This window comes from Hemicordylus capensis, chromosome 1 (assembly GCF_027244095.1).
Source record: "Hemicordylus capensis ecotype Gifberg chromosome 1, rHemCap1.1.pri, whole genome shotgun sequence".
In the NCBI taxonomy this organism is placed as follows: domain Eukaryota; kingdom Metazoa; phylum Chordata; class Lepidosauria; order Squamata; family Cordylidae; genus Hemicordylus; species Hemicordylus capensis.
In genome coordinates, this window is record NC_069657.1 from 134,942,285 (window position 1) to 134,969,854 (window position 27,570).

The 27,570-nt window shown below is 41.7% G+C and overlaps 1 protein-coding gene across 5 annotated transcripts in view; it reads right to left on the minus strand.

Annotated features, from left to right (window-relative positions):
• LRRC56 (leucine rich repeat containing 56) overlaps nt 1-27,570 on the minus strand; it is a 110,645-nt gene that overhangs the window by 72,892 nt on the left and 10,183 nt on the right. For all 5 annotated transcript variants that reach the window (XM_053283522.1, XM_053283524.1, XM_053283520.1 and 2 more), the window contains exons 3-4: nt 25,055-25,221; nt 903-990 (exon numbers count right to left, since the gene is read on the minus strand). In XM_053283522.1, the coding sequence (XP_053139497.1) occupies nt 903-990; nt 25,055-25,210 (244 nt within the window). In that variant the 5' untranslated portion in view covers nt 25,211-25,221. The remainder of the gene's footprint in view (nt 1-902; nt 991-25,054; nt 25,222-27,570) is intronic.

Consider the following 27,570-nt stretch of genomic DNA (forward strand, 5'->3'; position numbering starts at 1 on the left):
ATATATTTATTCACATAACATTTGGTTTCTACATTTCCAATGCTAAAAGATCAACAGAAAGAAGAAAGTGATGTTGCAGTGCAAACAGAGCACCAATTACTAAATTTAGACACATTTTTTAAAAATACATAGCTTATGGAGTATCCCTTAATCCAACAAATGCAACCTTCTTTTCTATCCCTCACACATAATAGTGGGTGTGGGGAAAGACTCCCTTTTAATCTTACAGTGCTATTAGCAATGTCCATAGAAAGTGCAGGTTCAAACCAACAGGGCAAATTCTGATTGGTTAAATAAAGCTTGAACTTTAGCGTACCAAGCATTTTCTCACTGCTGACATTTGCAGCTACTATCACGCATGGTTTACAGGAGCCAGTTTCTAGGACACAGCCAGTATGCATGTATAATTACAGGACAAGCAAGTACAAAAATTGAATAATGCAACAGATGGGTGTCAAGTATTCCCCCCACCCAGATATTTAACAAACACTGCTTTTCTTTTTTCATAAATGCTCAAGATCACTTTCTGTTCTTAAGCTGCTTCCTCACCCAGAGAAGAAGGCAGTCTCAGACACAAAATCAACTTAGCGTGTCTGCCAGAAGGCCAAAATCAAATAAATAAGGGTTCACTGTGGGTAAACTGATTTGTTGCTCTCACATAAGCTACTTGGTAGCATTATTGATGGCTTTACCAATTGCTGTTTTCAAGCAAGAGTCTATTTGGTTTGCCATTAATACAATTCTAGATTTGTCAGCACAGCATTCAGAAATGAAGACACAGAGAGGAGAGGAAACTGATCTGGTTTTTTGAGAGCTTCTTCTCCCTTTATCATTAAGATACTTTTTCAGACCAAACTATTAAAAGGATAGGAGGTTTGAGTCAGAATCAAATGTTTTCTCACCAAAGTTTCCCAGACTGTTTTCTCTTGTGTCTACACGCATTTCTAGGGCCTTCACTTGCTTCAGATTATCCAGCCCTGTCAGTGTTCTCTGCAACAATAAGCAAAATAAATATGAAACTCGCATCCTTCACTACTGTATTCCATGAAGCAGTTTGGATTCTGCCAGTAATTCAGACCTGTGCAGAAAGCCCTTAGACAGTCAACACAGTTGGTTTTAAGATCCTGTGTTACACTTCCACGTAGCAGCTTCAACTTCAACATTACAGCAGCTGAGAAGATGAGTATGAAGCAATATCAAAAGGCACTATAGCCATGCTGTTAAAATGTTAGCTTTCCCAAAACTGACAGATAGTTGGAGGTGACATTAGAAGTCAATGAATCTCTTTAGGCAGACAGGGATCACAATGGGTGAGAAGAGACCATCAGATAAAGAAAAGAAGCAAACAGTACCAATATTTTTCCATTTTAAAACAACTTAGATTTGCAGTCCAACCCCATAATGTGAGGGTTTAAGGCTTTGCAGAAACTATACAGAACTTCACTTTACGCTGCTATGAACGTCACCCAAAATCCTAGTAGTCAACACATTCATGTGAGAATTCTGCTCCATAACCCATGAGAAAAACATATAGGTTTAATGTTGGTTAAAAGGTATGTGGCAAATGTTTATTTATTCATCTGGTGAAATATCTCATCTTTTCACTAGAAGTCTCACAGCTCTCAAGAATACTAAAAGTGGAAAATGATTTACTAGAAAGAGAGATCATACATGGGGTGGCATCTGTTTGGAACTCGGGAGAAGAATTCGATTCTTGCTTACTCTGTGGTCTAAATTCAGACCATGGGCAAATCTCTGATAACTATAGTGATGCCACACACACACACATGGAATGGTTAAAACTATTATTCACTATATAAGGAAGCATCTTCTAGGCTGTGACCTATGAACACTTATTGAGCAGTAAACCAGTTTGTCTAAAACAGCAAAACTCTTTCTGTCTTTTAACCATATCATCCAAGTGTCCTTTAAGACACCCAACAGTTCGTCAACAAGGATAGGAAATGAAGCACTGCAATAATCTAGCAAGAATCTGCCTGATCTCAAGAAGTGACTAAGATGACAAATACCTCTGAACTGCTCCAAGTTATACTTGGCTGCCACAAATTAAAAGACCATTCAAACAGCTGGAGATTTTTTTTTTTTAGAACACTCAGTCCTCTTCCATGGTTCTTTGTGATGCCTAATTACAAAGAAATGGCATGACATAGTGCAATAGGCAGACTTTACCCCACCTGGGGATTCCCTCATGTTAATGCTATCAGCAGCTGTTTCCAGCTGTTTTGCCTCAGCAAGGAAATTCAAATAGGAAAAAATCAGGTTTTGGAATCTATTCAATATGAAAGAGGACTTGCCATTGATTAGGAATAAAATTTTACTGGCCCTGGGCTGCTTTACATTAGGCAAAAAATATTCAACAGTTCTGAATCTTCACTAAATAAAATCCTTGGAATATACAGGGATCTATACATTAAAAGAACACCTTCTTTGTTATGAACTCTGCAGCCTATTAAGATCATCAGGGAGGTTCATCTGAGGGTGCAACTTGCTCATCTGGTGGCAACTTAAGAGTGACCCTTCTCTGTATTTGCTCCAGAGCTGTGAGTGCTTCCTGCTGAGATTAGAGCTACTCCATTCCTGTTGGCTTTTAGGAAACAACTAAAGACACATCTCTTCAGCCAAGCTTCTTAGCTGTTTAACAGTTTTTATAGATAATTATCTTAATTTGAACTTTTAATATGTTTTAATTGTTCTAAAATTTCTTAGTTTGTTTTATTGTTGTAAACTGCCTAGACACTTTGGTAGTGAGAAATATACAAATATGTTAAATAAATACATTTAACAGTAAAAAGAGGAAAACTGGTATCTTATTCTAAAAATCCTGAGCATTTTCCATCTATAAACTAAAGAGCACGTCCATATTATGCCTTCATTTTTCATTCCTGGCTTCAGGAGTTGGAACTTCATGCATCATTGTTTGACTAAAAATCAATAAATTTGTCGATATTGCTCTTGGTAGATAAATTAAGAAGTAAATTGCTGCTGCTGCTTCTCCAGTATGAAAAAAATAAGTGTGTGTTAATTTTAGAGTATCCAGTTATCTACCTGAGCAGCAAGGTGGATAACTTCAAGGGGCTGAAGATGACAGAATACCTCTTACAATAAACCAACACAAGCTTTCCTAGAAAAGCAAAGTCTTGCATATGTTCCATAAAGCTGATACCAATAGGATTTGGTGGGGAAAAACGCTGTACTTGTAAACAGTGTAGGGATGGGGCAACTGGGTGTGTTTGTGTGGGTGGGTGGGGCTTAATGGGGCACTCTTGTGGACACTGCACCTATGTACAGTGTCCACACTTAAGGCAATACTTGAACAGGGTTTTTTACTTCCAACAAAAGTTGTCCACTGAATAGCAATGGAACTGCTTATGCCCTTCAAAAGAAAGATAAAACTGTTAGTTTAAATCGGATGTAGCAGATTCAGAATAAGCAAATTCAGTTATATTTCTGAAGAGTGTTTGTATGACTAATAGCCATGGTTCATGTTATGCCACATATCATTCAGCTAAAAAGCTGAAGGTGATCATGCTGGGATTCTTTCCTACTTCTCTCCTGGTCAGTATTTTTAAAGCTCTGACTGTTGCACCAAACACTCTGTTGTGAATCTTTGACTACATATGCCAAACTAAACAAATAGACATTCATCAGCAAACAGAGTCGCCTCCTCCTCCTTTCCATAAAACTTCATCCGTTGTCTGGCATGTTTTTGTACTTGTTCACTTCATCTTTGGCCTTCTTGTCAAGTTCATTTACATTTATTATTCAAAAACATCCTCTGCCAAGAAAAAAAGGAAGTGATTCACTAAAAGTCTAAATGGTAGATATAAAACCCACCAATGTTATTTTACCCTGTGGATGCTCACACAATACAGTTAAATGCACACAGATCCAACTTCCACAGCAAACTAGTCACCATACTTTATATGTTTCTTTTATTCAGAGAAAAAGACAACAGGAAATGGGGGATATTTTAGACCTAAAAATCAAAGACCATTGACTCAAAATCATAAACCTAGTTCTGCAAGTTAGCTGTTACCAAAAAATATACTTTACAGATTTGGTCTTATATAAGTCCAAATATAATTTTAATTGTTTTTTCTAATAAATCAAATGTAATAGCAGAAGTAAATGAGGAAAATGACGTTGTGGCTTAGTTCAGTAAGCTGCGGAGTCCAGATAGTTTTAGTACCTTTTAAAGCCTGGGCAGGGGCAGAAAAAAGAGCTTGTAGCTTAGAGGGAGCACATACTATGCATGCAGAAGGTCCAGGTTCAATCACTGACAGGTAAGGCTGGGAGAAACCCTGGAACATCATTGCCAGTCAGTATTGATTATACTGAGCCAGATGGACCAATAGTCTGACTCAATATTTTGATGTAAACCTCCCTGAGCGACTTTTGGTGGGGCGGTATATAAATCAAAAATAGATAGATAGATAGATAGATAGATAGATAGATAGATAGATAGATAGATAGATAGAAGGTAATTTCATATGTTCAATTATGAGGGCTAGAGATTTGCTTTTTAAACAACCAACAACAAATGTCAGCTTAGACTTTCAAAAATCTGATGGATGAACTCAATTTAAATTTTCATTCAATGACTGTTTAACATGGTACAAATGCAGTGGGTACACTTTACAAGCCCCTGTTGTATATTCATGAAAAATGATATATTTATAAATAAATGATAATTTATAAATCATCATTTATAATTGATATTATTTATTTATACTGCCTAACCCAGATTGCCATTTAATGCTCATACAGTGTTTTAGCCTCATGTACACCTTGGAAATGCAACAAATGAAGCCAGGACCAATATTTTAAAACCACCACCAAATATATATGTACTTCAAACATTAGTTTTAGTAGGTACGCATCGCAAGACTGCAATGTGTACCTATTAAGACTGTAATGTGGTAACTCAGTGTGAAGCAGCCATGTACTCACTACGTCAGAACATTACTGTTGTATTCATCTGTATATTATCTTCATCTATAAATAGATATAATTTCATAGCCCAGCAGGATTACTGTAAGGTTGTAATTAATTTATTTTTGTTCAAGCTACAGCTATGCCACAGTTAAAAATAAGGATTTGCCAAAACAGTTTCTGGCATTTTGACTGGTTTTCAGAAACTTCAAAATGCAGCACTGGGTTTGATGGATTTTTAGCAATTATTGAAAATATTCAGTTGTGCTTACCAAGTACAAAATTATATGTTGCTCAACACTCCCTGGCTGACATTCTGTGCAGCATGAATGGGCTGTTTGGCACTGCCTGTACTGCTGCAAATATCTCAAATACTGCCATTAATGTTGCAGAACAGTTCTCATCCACTGTTACTTAAAATTGCACAATCACTGTTGTGTGACACTACATCCATTATTTCCAATGGACATCGCATAGCACATATGCGATTGCACAATTTTTAGTAGCAGAACAGGCTATTGTTCTGCTGCATCACAGGTAGTGTTTTAGACACTTGCAGCAGCACAGGTGTGCTGGACAACCTGCGTTATGCTGTGCACAATGTCAGACACTGTTATTACGCAATGGTAACTACATGATCAACACTAGAACACATTGCCATCATCGTCTGTTTTCAGAGGAGACTGAGAAAAGATATAAAAGCAGTAGAAATATTGACAGTACAAAGTGGCAGAGGAGCCAGTGAGGACAGGCATGAAGTCAAAGAACATGTTTAACCAAGCATAGCAGAATGTGTAGTTGCTGGGTAAGGGGTCGAGTGTGGTGGAATTTGAGTAATTCAGTAAATGCTGAATTACACCTCTCAATATTTCAAGTCACATACCGAATATTTCAAATCACACACTGATGGTATAAAAAGGTCATCAGCTAATATTAATCATATTCCTATTAATATAATTTTTGCCACTGATTTATGAATTGCAGGTTTCCTCAAGCAGGATTCCTCAAAACAATCTTGATCAAAACCCATTACAACATGAATTTTCACAAATGGGCTCCAGGGCTGTTCCTTGCAGGTTCAATTTTGCAACAGCAGTCTCCTCTCAATTTTGCAATTTATTCTTCACATTTAGGAAAGCTATTGCTGAGGAAAAAACCTGCTGCCTCAAAAGTCATTATCCATCCTGGACCAGAGAAGTTGAAATAAGCTGATATAAGTAATCCAGCTTCCATGATATGATCTTGAGAATATACCTACCATTTTCAAGGAGAACATCAGGAACCACTTTGAAGTTCTGAACCTCATTGATAGGGAACCCGAGGAACTGTGGAATGAAATCAAAGAGACTGCCAAGGATTAATGTGAAAAGAGACTGCCAAAGACAAAGAAACAGAAGAAAGCAAAATGGATGCCAGAACAGATGGTGGAAATTGCCCAGAACAGGCTTCCTGAAACTGCGGCCCTCCAGATGTTGCTGAACTACAACTCCCAGGATACCCAGCCAAAATAAATTGTGGCTAAGGATGCTGGGAGTTGTAGTTCAGCAACATCTGGAGGGCTGCAGTTTGGGGAAGCCTGGCCCAGAAGATGAGAGAAGCCAAAGTCAAGAAAGATAAAGACCTCAGGAAGGAACTTAATTTCAGAAAGCTGTTAGAAGAGACAAGGAGCAGTATTACAACAAGATATGTAAAGACCTTGAGAATGAAAATAGACATGGAAAAACAAGGAAAATTTTCCAAAAGAACTCTGAACTCAGAAGGAGGTTCCAACCTTAAATTGGTATGTTAAGCAATGCCAAAGGACAGATAGTAACTGATTCAGAGAAGAACAAACAAAGATGGAAGGAGTATACTGAAAATCTGTACAGCAGGGACGTCAACATCCAAGATACTCTAGATATTCCCTACTTGCAAGAACCTCTAGTATGGGAAGATAAGTTAGATCAGCACTCTGGTCATTACCGAGCTAGAAGACTACAGAAATTGATGGAATAGCTACAGAAATACAGGTGAAACTCGAAAAATTAGAATATCATGCAAAAGTTCATTAATTTCAGTAATGCAAATTAAAAGGTGAAACTGATATATGAGATAGACGCATTACATGCAAAGCGAGATAAGTCAAGCCTTAATTTGGTATAATTGTGATGATCATGGCGTACAGCTCATGAGAACCCCAAATCCACAATCCCAGAAAATTAGAATATTGTGAAAAGGTTCAACAGTCTAGGCTCCAGGTGTCCCACTCCAATCAGCTAATCAATCCATAACACCTGCAAAGGGTTCCTGAGCCTTTAAATGGTCTCTCAGTCTGGTTCATTAGGAATCACAATCATGGGAAAGACTGCTGACTTGACAGTTGTGCAGAAAACCATCATTGACACCCTCCATAAGGAGGGAAAGCCTCAAAAGGTAATTGCAAAAGAAGTTGGATGTTCCCAAAGTGCTGTATCAAAGCACATTAATAGAAAGTTATGTGGAAGGGGAAAGTGTGGAAGAAAAAGGTGCACAAGCAGCAGGGATGACCGCAGCCTGGAGAGGATTGTCAGGAAAAGGCCATTCAAAAGTGTTGGGGACTTTCACAAGGAGTGGACTGAGGCTGGAGTTAGTGCATCAAGAGCCACCACACACAGACGGATCCTGGACATGGGCTTCAAATGTCGTATTCCTCTTGTCAAGCCGCTCCTGAACAACAAACAACGTCAGAAGCGTCTTACCTGGGCTCAAGAAAAAAAGAACTGGTCTGTTGCTCAGTGGTCCAAAGTCCTCTTTTCTGATGAGAGCAACTTTTGCATCTCATTTGGAAACCAAGGACCCAGAGTCTGGAGGAAGAATGGAGAGGCACACAATGCAAGATGCTTGAAGTCCAGTGTGAAGTTTCCACAGTCTGTGTTGATTTGGGGAGCCATGTCATCTGCTGGTGTTGGTCCACTGTGCTTCATTAAGTCCAGGGTCAACGCAGCCGTCTATCAGGAGATTTTGGAGCACTTCATGCTTCCTTCTGCAGACGAGCTGTATGGGGATGCTGACTTCATTTTCCAGCAGGACTTGGCACCTGCCCACACTGCCAAAAGTACCAAAACCTGGTTCAATGACCATGGGATTACTGTGGTTGATTGGCCAGCAAACTCGCCTGACCTGAACCCCACAGAGAATCTATGGGGCATTGCCAAGAGAAGGATGAGAGACATGAGACCAAACAATGCAGAAGAGCTGAAAGCCGCTATTGAAGCATCCTGGTCTTCCATAACACCTCAGCAGTGCCACAGGCTGATAGCATCCATGCCATGCCACATTGAGGCAGTAATTGCTGCAAAAGGGGCCCAAACCAAGTACTGAATACATATGCATGCTTATACTTTTCAGAGGTCCGATATTGTTCTATTTACAATCCTTGTTTTATTGGTTTCATGTAATATTCTAATTTTCTGGGATTGTGGATTTGGGGTTCTCATGAGCTGTACGCCATGATCATCACAATTATACCAAATTAAGGCTTGACTTATCTCGCTTTGCATGTAATGCGTCTATCTCATATATCAGTTTCACCTTTTAATTTGCATTACTGAATTAATGAACTTTTGCACGATATTCTAATTTTTCAAGTTTCACCTGTATGGCAAGCAACAGAAGACAAATCAGTCAAGGTTCTAACCAAACTATGCCAGCAAATCTGGAGAACGACACAGTGGCCAACAGATTGGAAGAGGTCAGTCTCTACATACCCATAACAAAGAAAGGAGACTTAACAGATTGCACAATTGCACAATATCCTTAATTTCACATGCTAGCAAAATAATGCTCAGGATCATCCAATGCAAATTAAAGCCTTACGTGGAAAGGGAAATGCCAGATGTTCAAGCTGGTTTCAGAAAAGGCCAAGGAACAAGAGACATCTTGGCTGATGCATGATGGATATTTGAGAAAGCCAAAGAATACCAAAAAGAAGTCAATATATGCTTTATTGACTACAGAAAAGCCTTTGATTGTGTTGACACAAGCCTTCAATTGTGTCCTTAGAAAAATGGGTGCCCCAGAACATCTCATTGTTCTCATGAGGAACCTATACACAGGGCAGGAAGCCACAGTCCAGACAAAACATGGTGAAAGAGACTGGTTCCAGATCTTCAAAGGAGTAAGACAAGGCTGTATACTTTCTCCTTATTCAACTTATATGCTGAACACATACTAAGAAAAGCTGGATTGGAAGAAGATGAGCTTATTTTTAATGTTGGAGGAAGAAACATCAATAACTTGCACTACGCTGATGACACCACTCCGATAGCTGAGAATGTGGATGATCTGCAAGCTCAAGTAATGAAAATCAAGGAGCACAGTGAAAAAATGGGACTACAACAAAATGTAAAGAAGACTAAACTAATGACAACAGGTACAGCAACCAGCCTCAGAATTGATAATGAAGACATTGAAGTGGTGGATAGCTTCTGCCTTTTAGGATCAACCATCAACAGTAAAGAGTCCAACAGTCAAGAAATACTGCAGACTAGCACTTGATAGGGTTGCAGTGAAAGCCTTGGAAAGGATATTTAGATGCTGTGACAAGTCTATACCTACAAAGATTAGAATCGTTCGGACAATGGTTTTTCCTGTTACATTCTATGACTGTGAAAGCTGGGCTTTGAAGAAGCAAGATAGAAAAAGTATTGACGCTTTTGAACATTGGTGCTGGAGAAGACTTTTGAGGATACTATGGACAGCCAGGAAAACAAACAAATGGATAATAGAACAAATCAATCCAGAATTTTCACTTGAGGCACAAATGACCATGCTCAAACTGTCCTATTTCGGACACATTATGCGAAGACCCAGCTCCCTTGAGAAGTCTATAATGCTGGGGAAAGTTGAAGGAAAGAGAAGAGGACAACCAGCAGCAAGGTGGATGGACTCGATTACGATAGCAATGAATGCACCACAGAGACCTTAAAGGCCAAGTTGAAGACAGATCATCCTGGAGAGAATCTATGTGGTTGCTAAGGGTTGACACTGACTTGACGGCACTTAATCAATCAGTCAGACCTGGCAACTGGCATGATGAGCATTCTGGGCAACAGCAGGCATTGCCACCATGTTAATCCTCTTGGCTGTGCAGGTGGACAGTGGACAGTGACTTGAGGGCGCTTAATCAATCAATCAAGTCACAAAACCCAAGACATGTGCAGAAGCCTGGGGAAAGGTTAGACCCCACCCAGTGTTCCTGCATTCAAAATGAGACTTAATCTCCATTTGGAAAAAACAGAGTTCTGGGGAGAGGGACATCCCAAGCAGACTCCACGCTAATGCAATCAGAGCAACTCCTAACCACTTTATTAGATTTGGACCATGAGAACCCTTTGGTTCTGGCACCTTCATCTTAATAGCCCTGTGTCATCCACAATACCACAGACCAAAAACCAAACAGGAAACAACAAATCCGTGAAACAGTCTAGAAGGTCAATGTATACGACACAAACATAAATGTAAATATACAGTTTATATGACAAATACCAAACCATTCATGAAACTAGCATATACAATGATGGCAAAGGTGGAACATTTGGCAAATATAAATGTTCAAAGTCCAATCGTCACAGCTAGAGTACACAACATGAAAAATACTTCGAAGCTGGAGATGGCAAAAATCTTCATTCTTCACAAGTGTGAGATGTATAAGTGTGAGATGACGCATGTGTGTCATCCATGCAGCTCCCAGAACCGCTCAGTAGCAACACTTATAAGTATGAAATGTTCCTGCCATTGTTGTTCCTGAATTCTAACCCTAAGACTTTCCCACCTTTGCAGACTTGTGTGAGACTCCAGATGTGGGACTGTGGTGGGCCCACTGCCCAGTACTACTATGGAATTTTACCCAGTCTGGTGCTTGACTCCAACCTCTATCCCTCTTAAACCTCAACTATGGCCAGAAGCTGAGCCTCACTCCTGAGCTGAACTGCTAAGAAATCACTGCACAAGGACTGAGTTTGTCTACAGAAACACTTTGCACAAAAAAACTCTAGGAATACCTCGTTCCCCAAGCAAAATAACTGATACTGCCCTGAAAAACCCAGCCCATCCACCCACCCCCACCCAACCACCTAAATGGATGCAGTGTACCTTAGGCCCACTTGGAACCCAGTGCTTGCCCGGCAGCTGGCTCCTTTTAGACTGAAATATCTGCTCAAGTGTCCTCTAAGCCTCCTTGCCCCTGCAGCTGCAGGTTTCCCTGCAGTGTGAAACTCCAGGTCTCTGTGCCCGAGATCCATCCCCTTTGGCATTGCTCTTAAAGTAGCAGAACCCAGGAAAGGTATACAGTTGTTCTTGTCTTCTCCCCACCCCCCTTCTACTACATGTTCCAAGTTTGTTTTCATAGGCAGCAGTGAGGCGCTGCAAGTCCCCTGTCTCCCCCTCTTTTCCCTCCCTTTCACTCTGGGAACAGACTTTAATTCTCATTATTGCAACCACTAACTGTCTGGCATTGTGCCGTGTAACAATAAACACATCTCCCCACCACCACCACACACACACCAAAAACAAAAACAAAAACCGTTTTTGACTCTGTGCTTCTGGAGTACCTTGAGGTGAACCTGGGACACCTTTCACAGACAGTACTTGCAAGTTTGGTGCTAGAATTCTGAGCTCAGTCATTCTACCAGATGAATAGCTGGTTGCTTCCTGGGCTAGAAAGGTTTAACTGTGGGAGGGGAAAGGACTTCCCCTAGCAACTAAGTAATTCCTCCAGCTTCAAGTAGAGTCAACTAGAACAGTTTGCCGTCCTGGGTCACGACACATAATCAAGGGTGTACATGTGTATGGAACACTGGTCAAAACAAGTATGTTAACATCAGTGAACTCTTCTACAAAAATATGCGGTGTATGCCATTTTGAATGTGTCCATACTATTGTACCCAAGGCTTTGCAGGGTCTGGATCTAATACATTGAAATAAGAAAGGAAAAGTCAGGCACATATAATCACAATTTTAAAAGAGCTCTCTCTCCTTTGAAATGCTTACAGAAAACAAAAACTGCTCCCAGATATCAGAATTAAGAAAGATGGTATAAATGTGCTGACTGGAGAAAATAATTTCCTGCTGCTGAATTGTTAAAGGGTTGGAAGCATTGAAAAGAGATAATAAAAATGTCTTTCCAATCTATTATTTGAGCAGGGCTACTCTTTTTAAGCTTGAAAAGGCAAAAGGAAATACCAAGAGCTGCTTTAACCTGAGCAAAGATGTTAAATGACAGAAATGAGACTGGTTGTTAAAGCACATTGCAAACACAATTAGGGTTTCCTTGACAATACTGTGTCATTTATTTTTGGCAGGAAGTGTCTTCAGCAGCAGCATCGACTCAAAAGCACACTTCCAGGCTGTTGAAGTCCAGACTTGGCAGAAAAGAATGTAACTCTCCAAATTAATTACAGTCATCCCTCGCCAACCGCGAGGGTTCTGTTCCTGGAAAACCTCGCGTTTGGCGAATTCGAGGTTGGAGAGCCACTGAAAGCAATGGCAAACAGGGGGTGAGGGGAATTGTGGGCGTAAAAAGACCACAAACAGTTTTTTTTAAAAAAGATAAAAGCTCCCCCTGACCCTCAGAAATGACCTCTGACCCATGGAGATAACCCCCTGAACCTCCAAAAATCACCCAGACCCCCGAAAGTGACCCTAAACCCCCAAAATCACTGCCAGCACCCAAAAAAATCACCCCCTGAAATGAGACACACACACACACAAACTGGGGTGTTTTTTTTGCTTGTTTTTATTTTAAACTCACCAAACCACAGATACTCAGGTCGCAGTTGGCAAGGGCAGTCATGATTTCCCAGTTGCGGATACTCAAATCCTTGATTGGGAAAACCACAAATGATGAGAGACAACTGTACTCTGTTCAGGGCTGGGGGCGCCTAACTCAGGCACTGGCTGAAGGCCGTGGGCTTTCAAAAGGCTAAATGGTGATCCCAGAGGCCCTGGTATGAAAAATATGATGGTTGTCAGTGCAGCTGCTGATAAAGTTATTGCTCTACTGATAAGGTAAGTCTCCTCTAAACACTTGTGGGAGCTTACCTTAGCAGCTGCACTAGCAGCCACTATTCTCCTTTACTAATAATGCAATAACTTGCATTGTATCCAGAGACAGGAAGTGGGTGGGAGTGGGAAATGCATTATAAGTTTAAAAACAGAAACAAAAAGATGTTGGCCTCTGATGTTGCCACACAGCTACCCACCATGTACTTGGCTGAAGGAGCCACAATCATGGCACTGGCATGGACTCCATTGCAACAGTTGGCACATGGAACCTTGAAATGTTGGAGATGAACTTCCAGTGCATCGACCTTTTGCACCAACTGTCCTAATGACCACTAGGGGCATTGGGAGTAGAGACAGTGAGTAAGGGTCTCCCTATCTGTCCCTGCTCTATGACCCCTGAACTGACTCTGCAGCACTTCCTGTGCTGAGTCACAATCCTTCCTTTCCTCCTAGAGAGCAGATGGAAACATCTCTCTCTCTCTCCTTACTTATCCTGTATGTAGTCCTTTAGATTAGATATAGGTCTTTCCTGTCTAAGTGTATTTAACCAATAAATGTTTAGTGTTTAGTCACACAAGGATCTCCATGTGTTTTCTCTAAATAGCTGCAACAACTAAACCATCCTCTGCTACCTACTCTGTAACTGGAGTGTGTGCTCATTTCTTAGTGCTCTGCTGTTTTACCTATTGTGGGTAAAAATCAACAACCTCTAACAGGGTTATGGGCCCAGCAGGAGCAACAGGCTTCTAGGCACAAGCAGAGTTTATTTCATTTTTCATTTTGAAAGTGCAGCTGAGTTAGTTAGAAACTGCAGTATGGATCCTGTGACTACAGCCTACTCAGGAATGGCTCCTTCTTTTCCCAAACTGGATGGCAATAACTACGAAACCTGGGCCCTCAAGATGAAAGAGATCTTCATGACAAAAGGAATCTTTGAAGTGCTCACAGAGAAACAGCCAGCCCAAGATGAAGCTGTTCAAGCCTCATGGGACAAGAAAAACCAACACGCGTATGGCCTTTTAATTTTGAGTATAAGCGATAATTTATTGATCTATGTGCGGGATACTGATTTAGCCTCAGAAGCGTGGGATAGACTGAAAAAGCAATGTGGCCAAGTCTCTGCAAACGCAGCTCTTCTCCTGTATAAAAGGCTATGTGAAAGCAAACTGCAGGAAGGGGGAGACTTTGAAGCCCACATAGCAAATATCTTAGAAATTAACAGGCTTTTGAAGAGTAACCAATGTGAATTGAATGAAACTATTCTAATTGGGGCAATCCTACAATCCCTGCCTAAAAGTTTTGAACCCCTTATTGTCGCTCTTGAACTGTCTCACTGTGAACTGAAGGTTGATTATGTATCCAATCTGAGAAATTTTAATATAAAGTTGCAGCAGGAGAAATTTGAAAGCGATGGCACTCTAGCACATTCCAGCAGGCAAAGTAATTCCAGCATTAACAAGCGAAGTAGCCTCAGTGACTCATCAGCATATCCAAAGAGCGGGAAACTCAGAGGGCACAGACCTGGTCACCATGGCAATGAAGTAAACACAGGGATGAGTCATGGTGACAAACAAAGAAGGGAGGAGAAGCACAGACAAGGTGGCTTATCTGAAAGGGCCAGTAATAATGCCAAGAGCTACAGCATTACCTTAGGAGAGCGAACACAAGGACACACTTTCATCCTGGACTCAGGTGCATCCCAGAATATAATCTGTGATCGGAATCTGTTCATTGAACTTGACACATCCTACAAATTGGACGTCACATTAGCAGATTCAAGGAAGATAAGTGTGGCAGGCAAGGGGACAGCAAAGATACTTTGTGGCTCTGCTACTGAAGCTTATGAGGTTAAGATAAATGATGCACTTTTCGTGCCAGAGATGCAAGTCAGCTTGATTTCAATTGGGCATGGACTCAAGAAGGGGTGCAAAGCAATTTTTGAAAATGAAGCATGCTACATCTCTAAAGGTGATGAGTTAATCATGACTGCCCACATGCAGGATGGTGGACTTTTTGAAGTGGACTGTGCTACTGCACAAGCAAACGTGGCAAGTAGTTGCCAACACAAAAATTGTGAATTCTTATGGCACAGAAAATTGGGCCACCGAAGCCTAGACTTTAAAACTGACTCCCAAATGAGGAAACTAACTGAGGGATTTAATATAAGGGCATGTCCAGAAATGGCCAGCAGATGTCAGTGTTGCATTCTTAACAAGGGAGTCAAGCCAACCTTTCCAGCAAGGGGAAGTGTACAGTCCGGGAGCATTTTGGAACCGGTGCACTCAGATGTTTGTGGGCCGTTACCGGTCAGTTCAGGTGGAAATAGGTATGTCCTGACTTTCATTGATGATTACTCCCGATTTTGCTATGTGTATGTTCTAAGAGAGAAAAGCCAGGTGTTTGAGAAATTTAAAGATTATATTCCACTGGTGAACAACAAATTTGGAAGGAAGCCCCAGTGTTTGAGGTCAGACAATGGAGGGGAATATATGTCAAACCAGATGAAAGAATTTATGAAATCAAATGGTATCTCTCACCAGACTACCCCTCCATTTACTGGACAGCTCAACGGTGTAGCTGAGAGAAAGAACAGATCTCTAGTGGAAATGACCAAATGTCTACTGCATGATGCCAATCTAGCAGACAGGTTCTGGGGTGAATTAGTGATGACTGCTAACTACCTGAAAAACAGATTGCCAACCAAAGCAACAAATAAGACACCATTTGAATTTTGGCACGACAGAAAACCTTCCCTAAGACACATCAAAGTGTTTGGTTCAATGGCCTATGCATATATTCCCAAAGCAAAGAGGACCAAACTCAATTGCAGATGTGAACTGGGAATTTTTGCTGGCTATGAATCTAGAGGATACAGAATCCTTGATCCAAAAAGTGGAAAGGTCAAAGTCTGCAATGCAGTGTATTTCGATGAAAGACAAAGACCAAATAAAGGTGAAGCATCAAAGATTTCCCCAGAAATCCAGATGACTAAAGGGCCATATGATTGGACTCAAATGGATCTGGAGTCAAGCAGCGATCCCGAGGAATCAGTGCCAGATTCAGAAGGGGCTGCACAACCAGAACCAGAACTGAGGCGCTCACAGAGGCATAACAAAGGGGTTCCACCTAACAGACTCTCACTCATGGCTAAAGGAGGAGAGATGCAAGAACCCACTACGTGGCAAGATATAGAAAGGTTGCCAGCTGATGAAGCTGAGAAGTGGAGAAAAGCAGCAATGGAAGAAATTGACTCCTTGCACAAAAATGAGACTTGGAGACTTGTGGAACTACCCGCTGGAAGAAAGACTGTGGGATGCAAATGGGTCTTCAAAGTCAAGCAGGATGCAGAAGGGGATGTACAGCGCTACAAAGCCAGACTAGTAGCCAAAGGATACTCCCAAGTCTATGGTCAGGACTATGATGAGACTTTTGCACCAGTTGTGAAACACACGTCAATTAGAACATTGCTCAGCGTGGCAGCAGCCAAAGGGATGCAAGTTGAACACTTGGATATAAAGACTGCCTTCCTACATGGGGAAATTGAGGAAGACATCTACATGTAACAACCCCCAGGCTTTGAGGAACGTGGAAAGAAGGGGCTAGTGTGCATACTGCAAAAGAGCATCTATGGCTTAAAGCAGGCAGCCAGAGCATGGAATGAGAAACTGAATCAATTACTACTTAAGGCGGGGTTCACGCAAGGAAAAGCTGACCCCTGCCTATATTCTAGACTCAGAGACAATAGATGGACTTACATCCTGACTTACGTTGATGATTTGATTCTTGCACATGAGGAAATGCAAGACAGTCATGAAATTGTACAACACCTGAACAAGGAAATAGAGGTGAAGGAACTTGGAAGCATCTCATATTACCTTGGAATCCAAATAGAAAGAGAAGAGAATGGAACATTCCTTCTCAACCAAAAACAGAAGATAAAAGATCTTCTAGAATGCCTGGGACTGATAGATGCCAGTGAAGTCAGAACGCCAATGGATGCTGATTTCTGGAAGCAAGATGAGGACAGCCAGCCTTTACCAGCCAACAACCAGTACAGAAAGGCAATTGGAAAACTCTTATACATAGCCACAGTGACAAGGCCAGACATTGCCTCAGCAGTGGGAATCCTGAGCAGAAAAGTGAGTGTGCCAACGAACAAGGACTGGATAGTGGTCAAAAGACTGGGAAGGTACCTGAAAGGTACTGCACATTATGTATTGGAGATCCCAGCAAACAGCAATCCCAAACTTGTGGGATATGTGGATGCAGACTGGGGCGAGGACAGGACGGACCGCAAGTCCACAAGTGGACACCTGTTCCTGTATGGAGGTGGAGTCATAACTTGGAGTAGCCGCAAGCAGTCACTTGTTGCGCAATCATCCACAGAAGCGGAGTACATTTCAGCAAGTGAAGCATGCAGGGAAACAGTATGGATACACCATCTACTATCGGACTTTGGCATCGAGGAACCAAAACCCACAGTGATGTTTGAGGACAACCAAAGTTGTATCCAGATCTCCCAAATGGAGAAGATGAAATCTCGAACTAAGCATATTCCCATAAAGTACCACTATGTTCGGGACTTGCAAGAAAAAGGGGTGGTCCAGCTGAGGTACTACCCCACAGAAGAGATGCTGGCAGATGGATTAACTAAGCCATTATCCAGAGACAGATTCCAGATGCTTCGTGAGAAGATGGGAGTCGTGACCAGGTGCGACAGGCAATGAAAAGGGGTGTTGGAGATGAACTTCCAGTGCATCGACCTTTTGCACCAACTGTCCTAATGACCACTAGGGGCATTGGGAGTAGAGACAGTGAGTAAGGGTCTCCCTATCTGTCCCTACTCTATGACCCCTGAACTGACTCTGCAGCACTTCCTGTGCTGAGTCACAATCCTTCCTTTCCTCCTAGAAAGCAGATGGAAACATCTCTTCTCCCTCTCCTAACCTATCCACTATGTAGTCCTTTAGATTACATATAGGTCTTTCCTGTCTAAGTGTATTTAACCAATAAATGTTTAGTGTTTAGTCACACAAGGATCTCCATGTGTTTTCTCTAAATAGCTGCAATATCCAAACCATCCTCTGCTACCTACTCTGTAACTGGGGCGTGTGCTCATTCCTTAGTGCTCTGCTGTTTTACCTATTGTGGGTAAAAATCAACAACCTCTAACATGAAAAGCTTGAATCAGAGCTAATATAACTCTTGTTATATTAGCCTCATCTGATATAACTTTTGATTGTATCATTTTTGACTGAAATAAGGGACTGAATGTCTGAATACTGGTCCCCTACAACACAATACTCCCTATGCATACAAAACTAGCATATAAGAATGCTAAGGGGAAAGGTTCTAGGTTAGATTCCCCCTTCCTACTAACATTGTATGCAAATGTTTTGTTATTTTAATAGTGGGGGCAACTCAAATATTTGATCTCCAATCTTCAGTCTGAAAATGGTACTGTCCAGTCACACATTAAATTACATGGGGCTTTTGCTAATCTGTTAATTTCTGGAACAGATTGATCTGGGTGTGGAGCTGGAACATTCCAATGGTTTTGTAACCCACACTTTCACAATAAAATATATTTTACTTTAAAGACAATTACCAGTTTAACAAAGGTAGCCACTCTACTACACTTGTATTTGCAGCACAACTCTTGTTGAAATTTCAGTTGGTACTTTAGTCAAGAAAGGGCTTCACCTTTCGCTGACTTGAGGCATGTTGTTGTTGTTGTTGTTGTTGTTATTTATTTGATTTCTATACCGCTCTTCCAAAAATGGCTCAGGGCAGTTTACATAGAGAAATAACAAATAAATAAGATGGACCCTGTTCCCAAAGGGCTCACAATCTAAAAGAAACATAAGACAGACACCAGCAACAGTCACTGGAGGTACTGTGCTGGGGGTGGATAGGTCCAGTTACTCTCCTCCTGCTAAATAAAGAGAATCACCACGTTAAAGGTGCCTCCTTGCCAAGTTAGCAGGGGTTTTTCTCAAGGAAAACACCTTTACGCCAAAATCAGCAAACTTAATTTAAAATCAGAGCAGAACAGAGCATAGCGAACAGGGATAGCAAACAGTACATTGGAGTTTTGCAGGAGTTTAGCGGGAAGTGTGTGTGGGAGCCTGGAACAAGCCCTTGTGATCGCAGCCCGGTGGAGAAGAGAAAGTAAGTACAAATCTCTTCCTCATATAATTACTGATCTCTCCCTCACATTCTTGAGAAAGGCTGTTTGGACATTTAAATATCTGACCATTGCAGCTGAGACCTAACCTTCTAATAAACTATTTCTAAATACTGTAAACAGCCAACAAAACTAGTCTGAAGGTAGAAAGTCAGCAGGGGAGGGGGCTTCCCAGTGTATTGAACAGAGTGCCACATGTATGACTATTTGCTCCATGGGCAGAAGTCATGGGTGTGTGCTCGGTGCAAGGAGCTCCTGGTTCTCAGGGAACAAGTTCGTTCCCTTGAGACCAAGGTGGCGGAACTGGAGAGACTCAGAGAAACAGAGAGGCATGCGGACAAGACCTTCAGGGATGTGATAGAGGCATCCCACTCCAGGGCTGATAGCTCCTCTGCTGTCAGGGAGTATGGTTCTGAGGAAGAGGGAAATTCTCCTTTAGAAGGGACCCCTTCCGTGGGAGATGAGCCCATATCCTCTCGCACAGGGGATACTCTTCTGGGGGCTGGGGACCTCTTTGTAGTGGGCGATTCAGTCATTAGAGATATAGAGAGATGGGTTTGTGACCCGCGTGTTGACCGCACGGTGACTTGCCTGCCTGGTGCGAAGGTTGCGGACATCACACAGCGTCTAGATAGGCTCTTAGGCAGTGCTGGGTAGGAGAAAGCTGCCGAGGTGCACGTCGGCACCAACGATGTGGGGAAATGTAGTTGGGAGGTCCTGGAAGCCAAATTTAGGCTGATAGGTAGCGTATTGAAGTCCAGGACCCGCAAGGTAGTATTCTCCGAAATGCTACCTGTTCCACGTGCAGGTACAATGAGACAGGCAGAACTGAGGGGTTTCAATGCGTGGATGAGATGTTGGTGCCGGGAGGAGGGGTTTAGATTTGTTAGGCACTGGGATACATTTTGGGGAAAGCAAGGCCTGTACAAAAGGGACGGGCTGCACTTGAACTAAGATGGAACCAGACTGCTGGCGATTAAAATCAAAACGGTTGCAGAGCAGCTTTTAAAATGACATCTGGGGAATAGCCGACAGGAGCAGGGGAATATCCGGTTCGGCAAATACCATCTTTTAAAGTGTGAGGGTGCAAAGTATTCAAATCAAAAAGAAGGGGACAGAACAGAACCACATAAAGAGCAGACTGAAGGCTGTGCCAGCTGGTCAAAGAGTAAAATGAAAGATAGCATGCACCAGGTGAGAGATTAAGCGTATAGGTGCTTATATGCCGATGCCAGAAACCTCCAAGCCAAGATGGGTGAGCTGGAGTGCTTGGTTGCTAACACAAAAATAGATATAGTGGGCATAACAGAAACAGATATAAACTCTATAGGAAGGACAGGGAGGGGCACCTTGGAGGTGGAGTAGCACTGTAAGTTAAAGAAGGCATAGAATCTAACAAGGTGGAAAACATGGGTGGAACAGAATCCTCCACAGAAACCCTGTGGGTAACAATACAAAGCCTGAAAAGAAATGTGCTACTGGGCACATGCTATCGACCTCTGGATCAAAACGCTGACAGTGACTGGGAGATCCAGCAGGAAATCAGGGAGGTGTCAAGGAGAGGAAGCGCTGTAATAATGAGTGACTTCAATTACCCACACATAGACTGGGGAAATTCACAGTCAGGTAATGACAGAGAGGTCAAATTTCTAGATATGCTGAGTGACTGTGCCCAAAAACAGTTGGTCTTGGAAACAACCAGAGTGAAGGCGACCTTGGACTTAATCCTGAGTGGCATCCAGGGCATGGTGTGTGATGTCAATATCATCGACACTTTAGGTAACAATGACCATAGTGTGATCAAATTCAGCATACATGCGGGAAGAGAATCACCAAGGAAGTCTAACACATAAATTTTGAATTTCAGAAGAGGAAACTTCTCCAAAATGAGGAGTATGGTGAAAAGAAAGCTGAAAGGGAAAATCAGGAGAGTCACTTCACTTCAGAATGCATGGAGTTTACTCAAAACCACAGTACTAGAAGCCCAGTTAGATTGTATACCCTAAAGGAAGAAAGGTACCACTAAGTCCAGGAGGATACCAGTATGGCTAACAGGTACTATCAAGGAAGCGACAAAAGGGAAGAAAAATTCCTTCCGAAATTGGAAGGCCTGCCCAAATGAAGAGAACAGAAAGGAACACAAACTCTGGCTAAAGAAATGCAAGGTGACAATAAGGGAGGCAAAAAGAGAGTTTGAGGAATATTTAGCTAAAAGTATCAAGGGGAATAACAAAAACTTTTTTAAATACATCAGAAGCAGGAAACCTGCCAGGGAGGCAGTTGGACCATTAGACAATGAGGGAGTGAAAGGGATCACTAAGGAGGATATGGAGGTTGCAGAGAAACTAAATGAGTTATTTGCTTCCATCTTCACAGCAGAGGATACTGAGCATATACCTGTTCCTGAAACAGGCTTGTTAGGGATGGAGGCTAAAGAACTGAGTCAGATAGAAGTGACAAGAGATGATGTTCTAAATTGTCTGGAAAAACTGAAACGAACAAATCACCAGGGCCTGATGGCATCCATCCAAGAGTCCTCAAAGAACTCAAATGTGAAATTGCCAACCTCCTTGCTAAAATCTATAACTTATCCCTGCAATCGTGCTCTGTACCGGAGGACTAGAAAGTAGCCAATGTAACACCGATTTTAAAAAAGGAATCCAAGGGCGATCCAGGAAATTACAGGCCAGTTAGCTTAATGTCCATTCCAGGCAAATTGATGGAAAACATCCTCAAGGATAAAATTGTAAAGCGCACAGAACAGGCCCTGCTGGGAGAGAACCAGCATGGCTTTTGCAAAGGTAAATCTTGCCTCACAAACCTTTTGGAGTTCTTTGAGAGGGTCAACAAGCGTATGGATCAAGGTGATCCAGTTGACATAGTATACCTGGACTTCCAAAAAGCTTTCAACGAAATTCCTCATCAAAGACTACTGAGGAAACTTAACAGTCATGGGATAAGGGGACAAGTACACGTGTGGAATGCTAACTGGTTGAAAGACAAGAAACAGAGGGTAGGTATAAATAGAGAGTTTTCACAATGGAGGGAAGTAAGAAGTGGGGTCCCCCAGGGATCTGTGCTGGGACTGGTGCTTTTTAATTTATTCATAAATGATCTAGAGGCAGGAGTAAGCAGCAAGGTGGCCAAATCTGCAGATGATACCAAACTCTTTCGGGTAGTGAAATCCAAAATGGATTGTGAGGAGCTCCAAAAGGATCTCTCCAAACTGGGGGAATGGGCGACAAAGTGGCAAATGCAGTTCAATGTTGTCAAGTGTAACGTGATGCATATTGGAATGAAAAACCCCAACTTCAAGTATACGCTGATGGGATCTGAGCTGTCGGTGACTGACCAGGAGAGGGATCTTGGGGTCATGGTGGACAGCTCATTGAAAGTGTCGACTCAATGTGTGGCAGCTGTGAAAAAGGCCAATTCTATGCTAGGGATCATTAGGAAGGGAACTGAAAATAAAATGGCTAATATTATAATGCCCTTATACAACTATGGTGCGGCCACACCTGGAGTACTGCGTACAATTCTGGTCACCACATCTTAAAAAGGACATTGTAGAACAGGAAAAGGTGCAGAAGAGGGCAACCAAGATGATCAGAGGCCTAGAGCACCTTTCTTAGGAGGCAAGGCTACAACACCTGGGGCTATTTAGTTTAGAAAAAAGCTTACTGCGGGGAGACATGATAGAGGTCTATAAAATTATGCATGGTGTGGAGAGAGTGGATAGAGAGAAATTCTTCTCTCTCACACATAGCACTAGAACCAGGGGTCATCCCATGAAACTGATTGCCAGGAAATCTAGGACCAGCAAACGGAAGTACTTTTTCACACAACGCATAATCCACTTGTGGAATTCTCTGCCACAAGATGTGGTGACAGCCAACAACCTGGATGGTTTTAAGAAGGGTTTGGATAACTTCATGGAGGAAAGGTCTATCATGGGCTACTAGTTGGAGGGCTGTAGGCCACCTCCAGCCTCAAGGCAGGATGCCTCTGAGTACCAGTTTCAGGGGAGTAACAGCAGGAGGGAAGGCATGCCCTCAACTCCTGTCTGTAGGCTTCCAGCAGCATCTGATGGTCCACTGTGTGAAACAGGATGCTGGACTAGATGGGCCTTGGGCCTGATCCAGCAGGGCTGTTCTTATGTTCTTAAAATCAAAAGAGGAGGGTCATTTTTCTTTAGCTTCACACAGAAAGAAAAGAGAACAAAGCCCCACATACAGCCTTGCTGAAGCTTCTGTCTCACAGAGAGTGCTGCTGTGTACAGTGCTTGTTGCTGCCTGTTTCTCAGCTATCCCCATCAAAATGCAGCCTCTTCTCTAGCTATCCCCCTGCCAGCAGAGCGAGCCATTTCCAGTGCATCTCAGGCCTTTCTCGGCTCTTAATTAGCAACCCAGTAAATAATGCATGCCACAACATAAAAACAGGATTATCCCAAGGGAATCCAGCCTCATTCTCTTATGAGAGGCAACAGCAAAGTGATTGTAAGGTAAAGCTGTTCTGTCAAATCAGTGTCGACTCCTGGCAACCACAGAGCCCTGTGGTTTTCTTTGGTAGAATACAGGATGGGTTTACCATTGCCATCTCCCGTGCAGTATGAGATGATGCCTTTCAGCATCTTCATATTTCGCTGCTGCCTGATATAAGTATTTCTCATAGTATGGGAAACATACCAGTGGGGATTCAAACCGGCAACCTCTACTCCCTAGGCAAGTTACTTCTCCGCTGCGTCATTAGGTGGCTTACAGTAATTGTACCAATACAAAAAACATTATTCAAATATTAACAGAAGTTTATATTGTACACTTTGCCTGAACATATAGTAGGCATTGAGCCCTTTCTCATGATTGTGTCATAAAACTTCTGGGTGGGTGATAGGGAAGGCAGCAGAAGCTCACCTTCCCCGCAAACAATCTGACTGCCAGGTCGGGGGGTGGGGGGTCAGAGTGTGCAATCCCATGCATCTAGACGCTCCGCTGCTTCCCCCAGCAGTGCAGGCGTACAGGGGTCTGGACACGTCATCCTCAGAACTCCCACAATACACCACACGGATGCGCAGTGCATTGTGGGGATACCCCAGCAACAGGCAGGTGCCCATCAGTGTTGCAGCGTCACCTGAAAGCAACCAGTGCTACACACGATCAGGAAAATGGGGCTAAGAGAGCATTTGCTCCCTTAACTTCATTTAGGTGGTGGGCTTCATTTAGGTGCCGCCGTTATCATGCGCAGCCATGACCTGTCTTGGCTTTCTTAGGCGGTCTTGGCTGTACGTGAGAATAGCCTCAGTATGTTGCACAACTGATTTGACAAGAACAGAGGAAACATTCATTCAGTGGAAGGCCCCAGGTTTAATCCATGATATTATCACTTAAAGATGTCAGGTTTCAAACCTAGAAAAGATTGCTTGAGACCCCAGCTGACCGTTTCAGGTTAGATGAATTCCTTTAGCATGACAAATAGAATTATATTAATATTATATTAATATTATATTATATTATATTATATTATATTATATTATATTAACCAAATGTATGCCCCCATATACCTAGGCTGCTCTTTATATATCTTCCTCTTTCATTCAGGAACATTCACTACATTCGCATTTTTAAATATTCACTATTTTAAAACCTCTTTCTAATATTAAAACAGAAATCATATACTGAAAAATGTGTGTGCTCTTGCTATTGACTGTAACCAATGTTCACATGGATGGTATTTGTGCATGGAAGAGGCTCAGAAGTAGCCAGCAGTACCAAAGACATCTTTCATCTCACCTGACTGGAATTGTCCCAGATATGCCACAGTAATGAGCAAGGCTAACTCAGTCATTGATATTCTAAAGTCCTGTTTACAGATACATTAAAAATCATATTGACTCACCAGCTTATTGGGAGAAAGGTATTCATCCACAAGTAAGTCTTCATCATCTTTAATTGATGGATTAGGATTCAGGAAGCCTTGCCAACCCAAATCCATGACCCGAACTGTAGCTGAACCAGGTCTTGGAATTCTGTCTAATTTCCAGTTTAGCTCCATCTCAGAGTGTCCTAAATATTAAACAGAAGAACAGGAACTAGTTCTATGCCTCTAGTATGCCAGGAGTCAACAACGACTCGACAGCACACTTTTCCTTTAGTGTTTACTCGAAACATTATTTAATCAAAGCTAGTCTGATGTCTCTAGGATGTTGCTAAAATTGCTGCAAGAATACTGAACAAATATAACACCCAAATGCCTACAACGTGTATTTTACCTCCATCTTCTAATCATTTGTCAGGCTCACCTTGACTGATAAGTTTGGGGATTTTGTTGGAATTTGTTGGTGACAAACACAGTTTTATTGTCCTAGCAGATTTATCCACAACAGCAAAGAGAAAAATTAAACCTCTTTCCAAGCTGGGGTTTGGCTTGTGGCCCAGACCTATCTTCCATCCATAATGAATTTATCTAATTCTCTTCTAAAGTAATCTAAGCTAGTGGCCAGCACCACATCTTGTGGCAGTGAAGTCCATTAATTATACATTGTATGATTTTCTTTTGTCTGTCCTGAGACTATTGCCCATTTCATTGTTCTAATATTCCAGAGATCTAGTATTTAGAGAAAGGGAGAATAGCATTTTTCTGCCTACTTCCATACTACATTATAAAACTTTATCATGCAATGTCCCATATTAGTCATCTCACCCCATTCCTCATTCTTCTGTTTCTTGTTATGAAATGTCTTCTGAACATGTTATTAGATATATCATAGGACCTGCAAGATCAGGAACTACATGCTTTTAGATTTTAACCTTAGAAGTTCTCAGTGCTGGAGAGAATGCTGACAAATGAGATAGGCCAATCCAGACATTAAACAGAAGAGTACCAGGTACATTGCTTGTAATAACTTGTTTTAAAATGATCCCTAAATGATAAGCGTTCTTGCTAATACATACATAAGTTATTATGAATTTATGACTGTGATGATGCATGGAGTCTCTTCAGGATCAGGACAATAATAGTATAATAGCTTCTTCCAAAGCAAAAAGAAAACATGTACAAAACCTTTACCTAATTCCCTACAATCTATGTTTGCAAAGTGGCTTTAAATTATAACGTAGAGAGACCAAGAAGTAAGCTCCCAGAAGTGCCAGGCATTTTACCAATGTGCAATTATGGGCAGAGCTTGTCCCAAATAGTCAGTGAATGATGGTGCTTTATTTAGCCTTAAATACTTACTTGGAAGCAAACTTACTCTTATTTAGTGGTGGGGGGATTAATTCATTTCTAAAATGCTCAAATTATAACATTTTAAAAACTATTAAGGTTTATTTGGATGATTTGGTATAATGTAAATAAGTAGTATTCAGGGCATTAAGGTCAAATATTACTTTTTCTTTTAAAAGCTAGATAGCTGTAGGACTAGCTTCCAAATCCTGTGAACTCATGCAATTCCGTAGTTTCAAAATTACTATAATATTAGTTTACCACATGGTAAACATTCTGGTGTACAGTATTTCTCTATTTGTATGAACATGCCCTGTGACAAAGAAATACAGCTCAAACCACTGTGAGAGCAATTTTATATGCACATAATGACAGCATTGAGGTGAGGGGTTTTTTTTAATTAAAACAGCCTGTATAGACTATGAAATCAAGTAATACTAGGTACTTTCAAAAACTAAGTAGACTAAGTCCAGTACTGCAATTTTAGAAACCAGTTTTTCAAGTAACAAAAACATATCTAATATAATATTACAGATTGAGGTTCTCTCTTGGAATACAGCCAGTCTTCTGTCCTAAGATCTCCTGTGTTTGCTCTAGCAGTTCTCTCAGAAAATCATGGAAGCACTCTCCTCCTCTTCCTCCTCCTCTCCATAACCCAGGGCTGTCAGGACCAGCTAAGCCTGGGAGGACTTCCTTATTAGCCCACTTCCCCTGGATTCTCATGACAATGGGCCACATAGGTTCCTATAACAACCACCCACCTCCTCCCTTGCCCTGTTCTTCTATCACTGCTTTTAAACTGAGGTTGGATCAGGAAGCAATGCCACAGTGTTGAGAGATCCAGCCTGCTACTTTCTCAGTGGGAAGCTCACCACGCCAAAGCATAGGATATGTGGCCATCTCTTCCAACCCTGGTTGAATAGCAGGAATGTTTTTCCCAACTGCAGGATGTACAAAAGACCAAATTTCACCAGAGGCTCATAACTGGCACTAGTTAAAGTCAAATTGTATCATGTTAATACAAAACAAAACATAAAGATTATCAAATGTATCTTTTTTTTTTCTGCTATAGGATGTCCTGGAAAACTTTGTCTTACTCCAGGTGAAACAGATTTCTCTATTATCTTGGCCAATATGGTATATAAAAATTAAACCTTTTAGCCTTGAAAACTTCACAATTCATTTTGAGA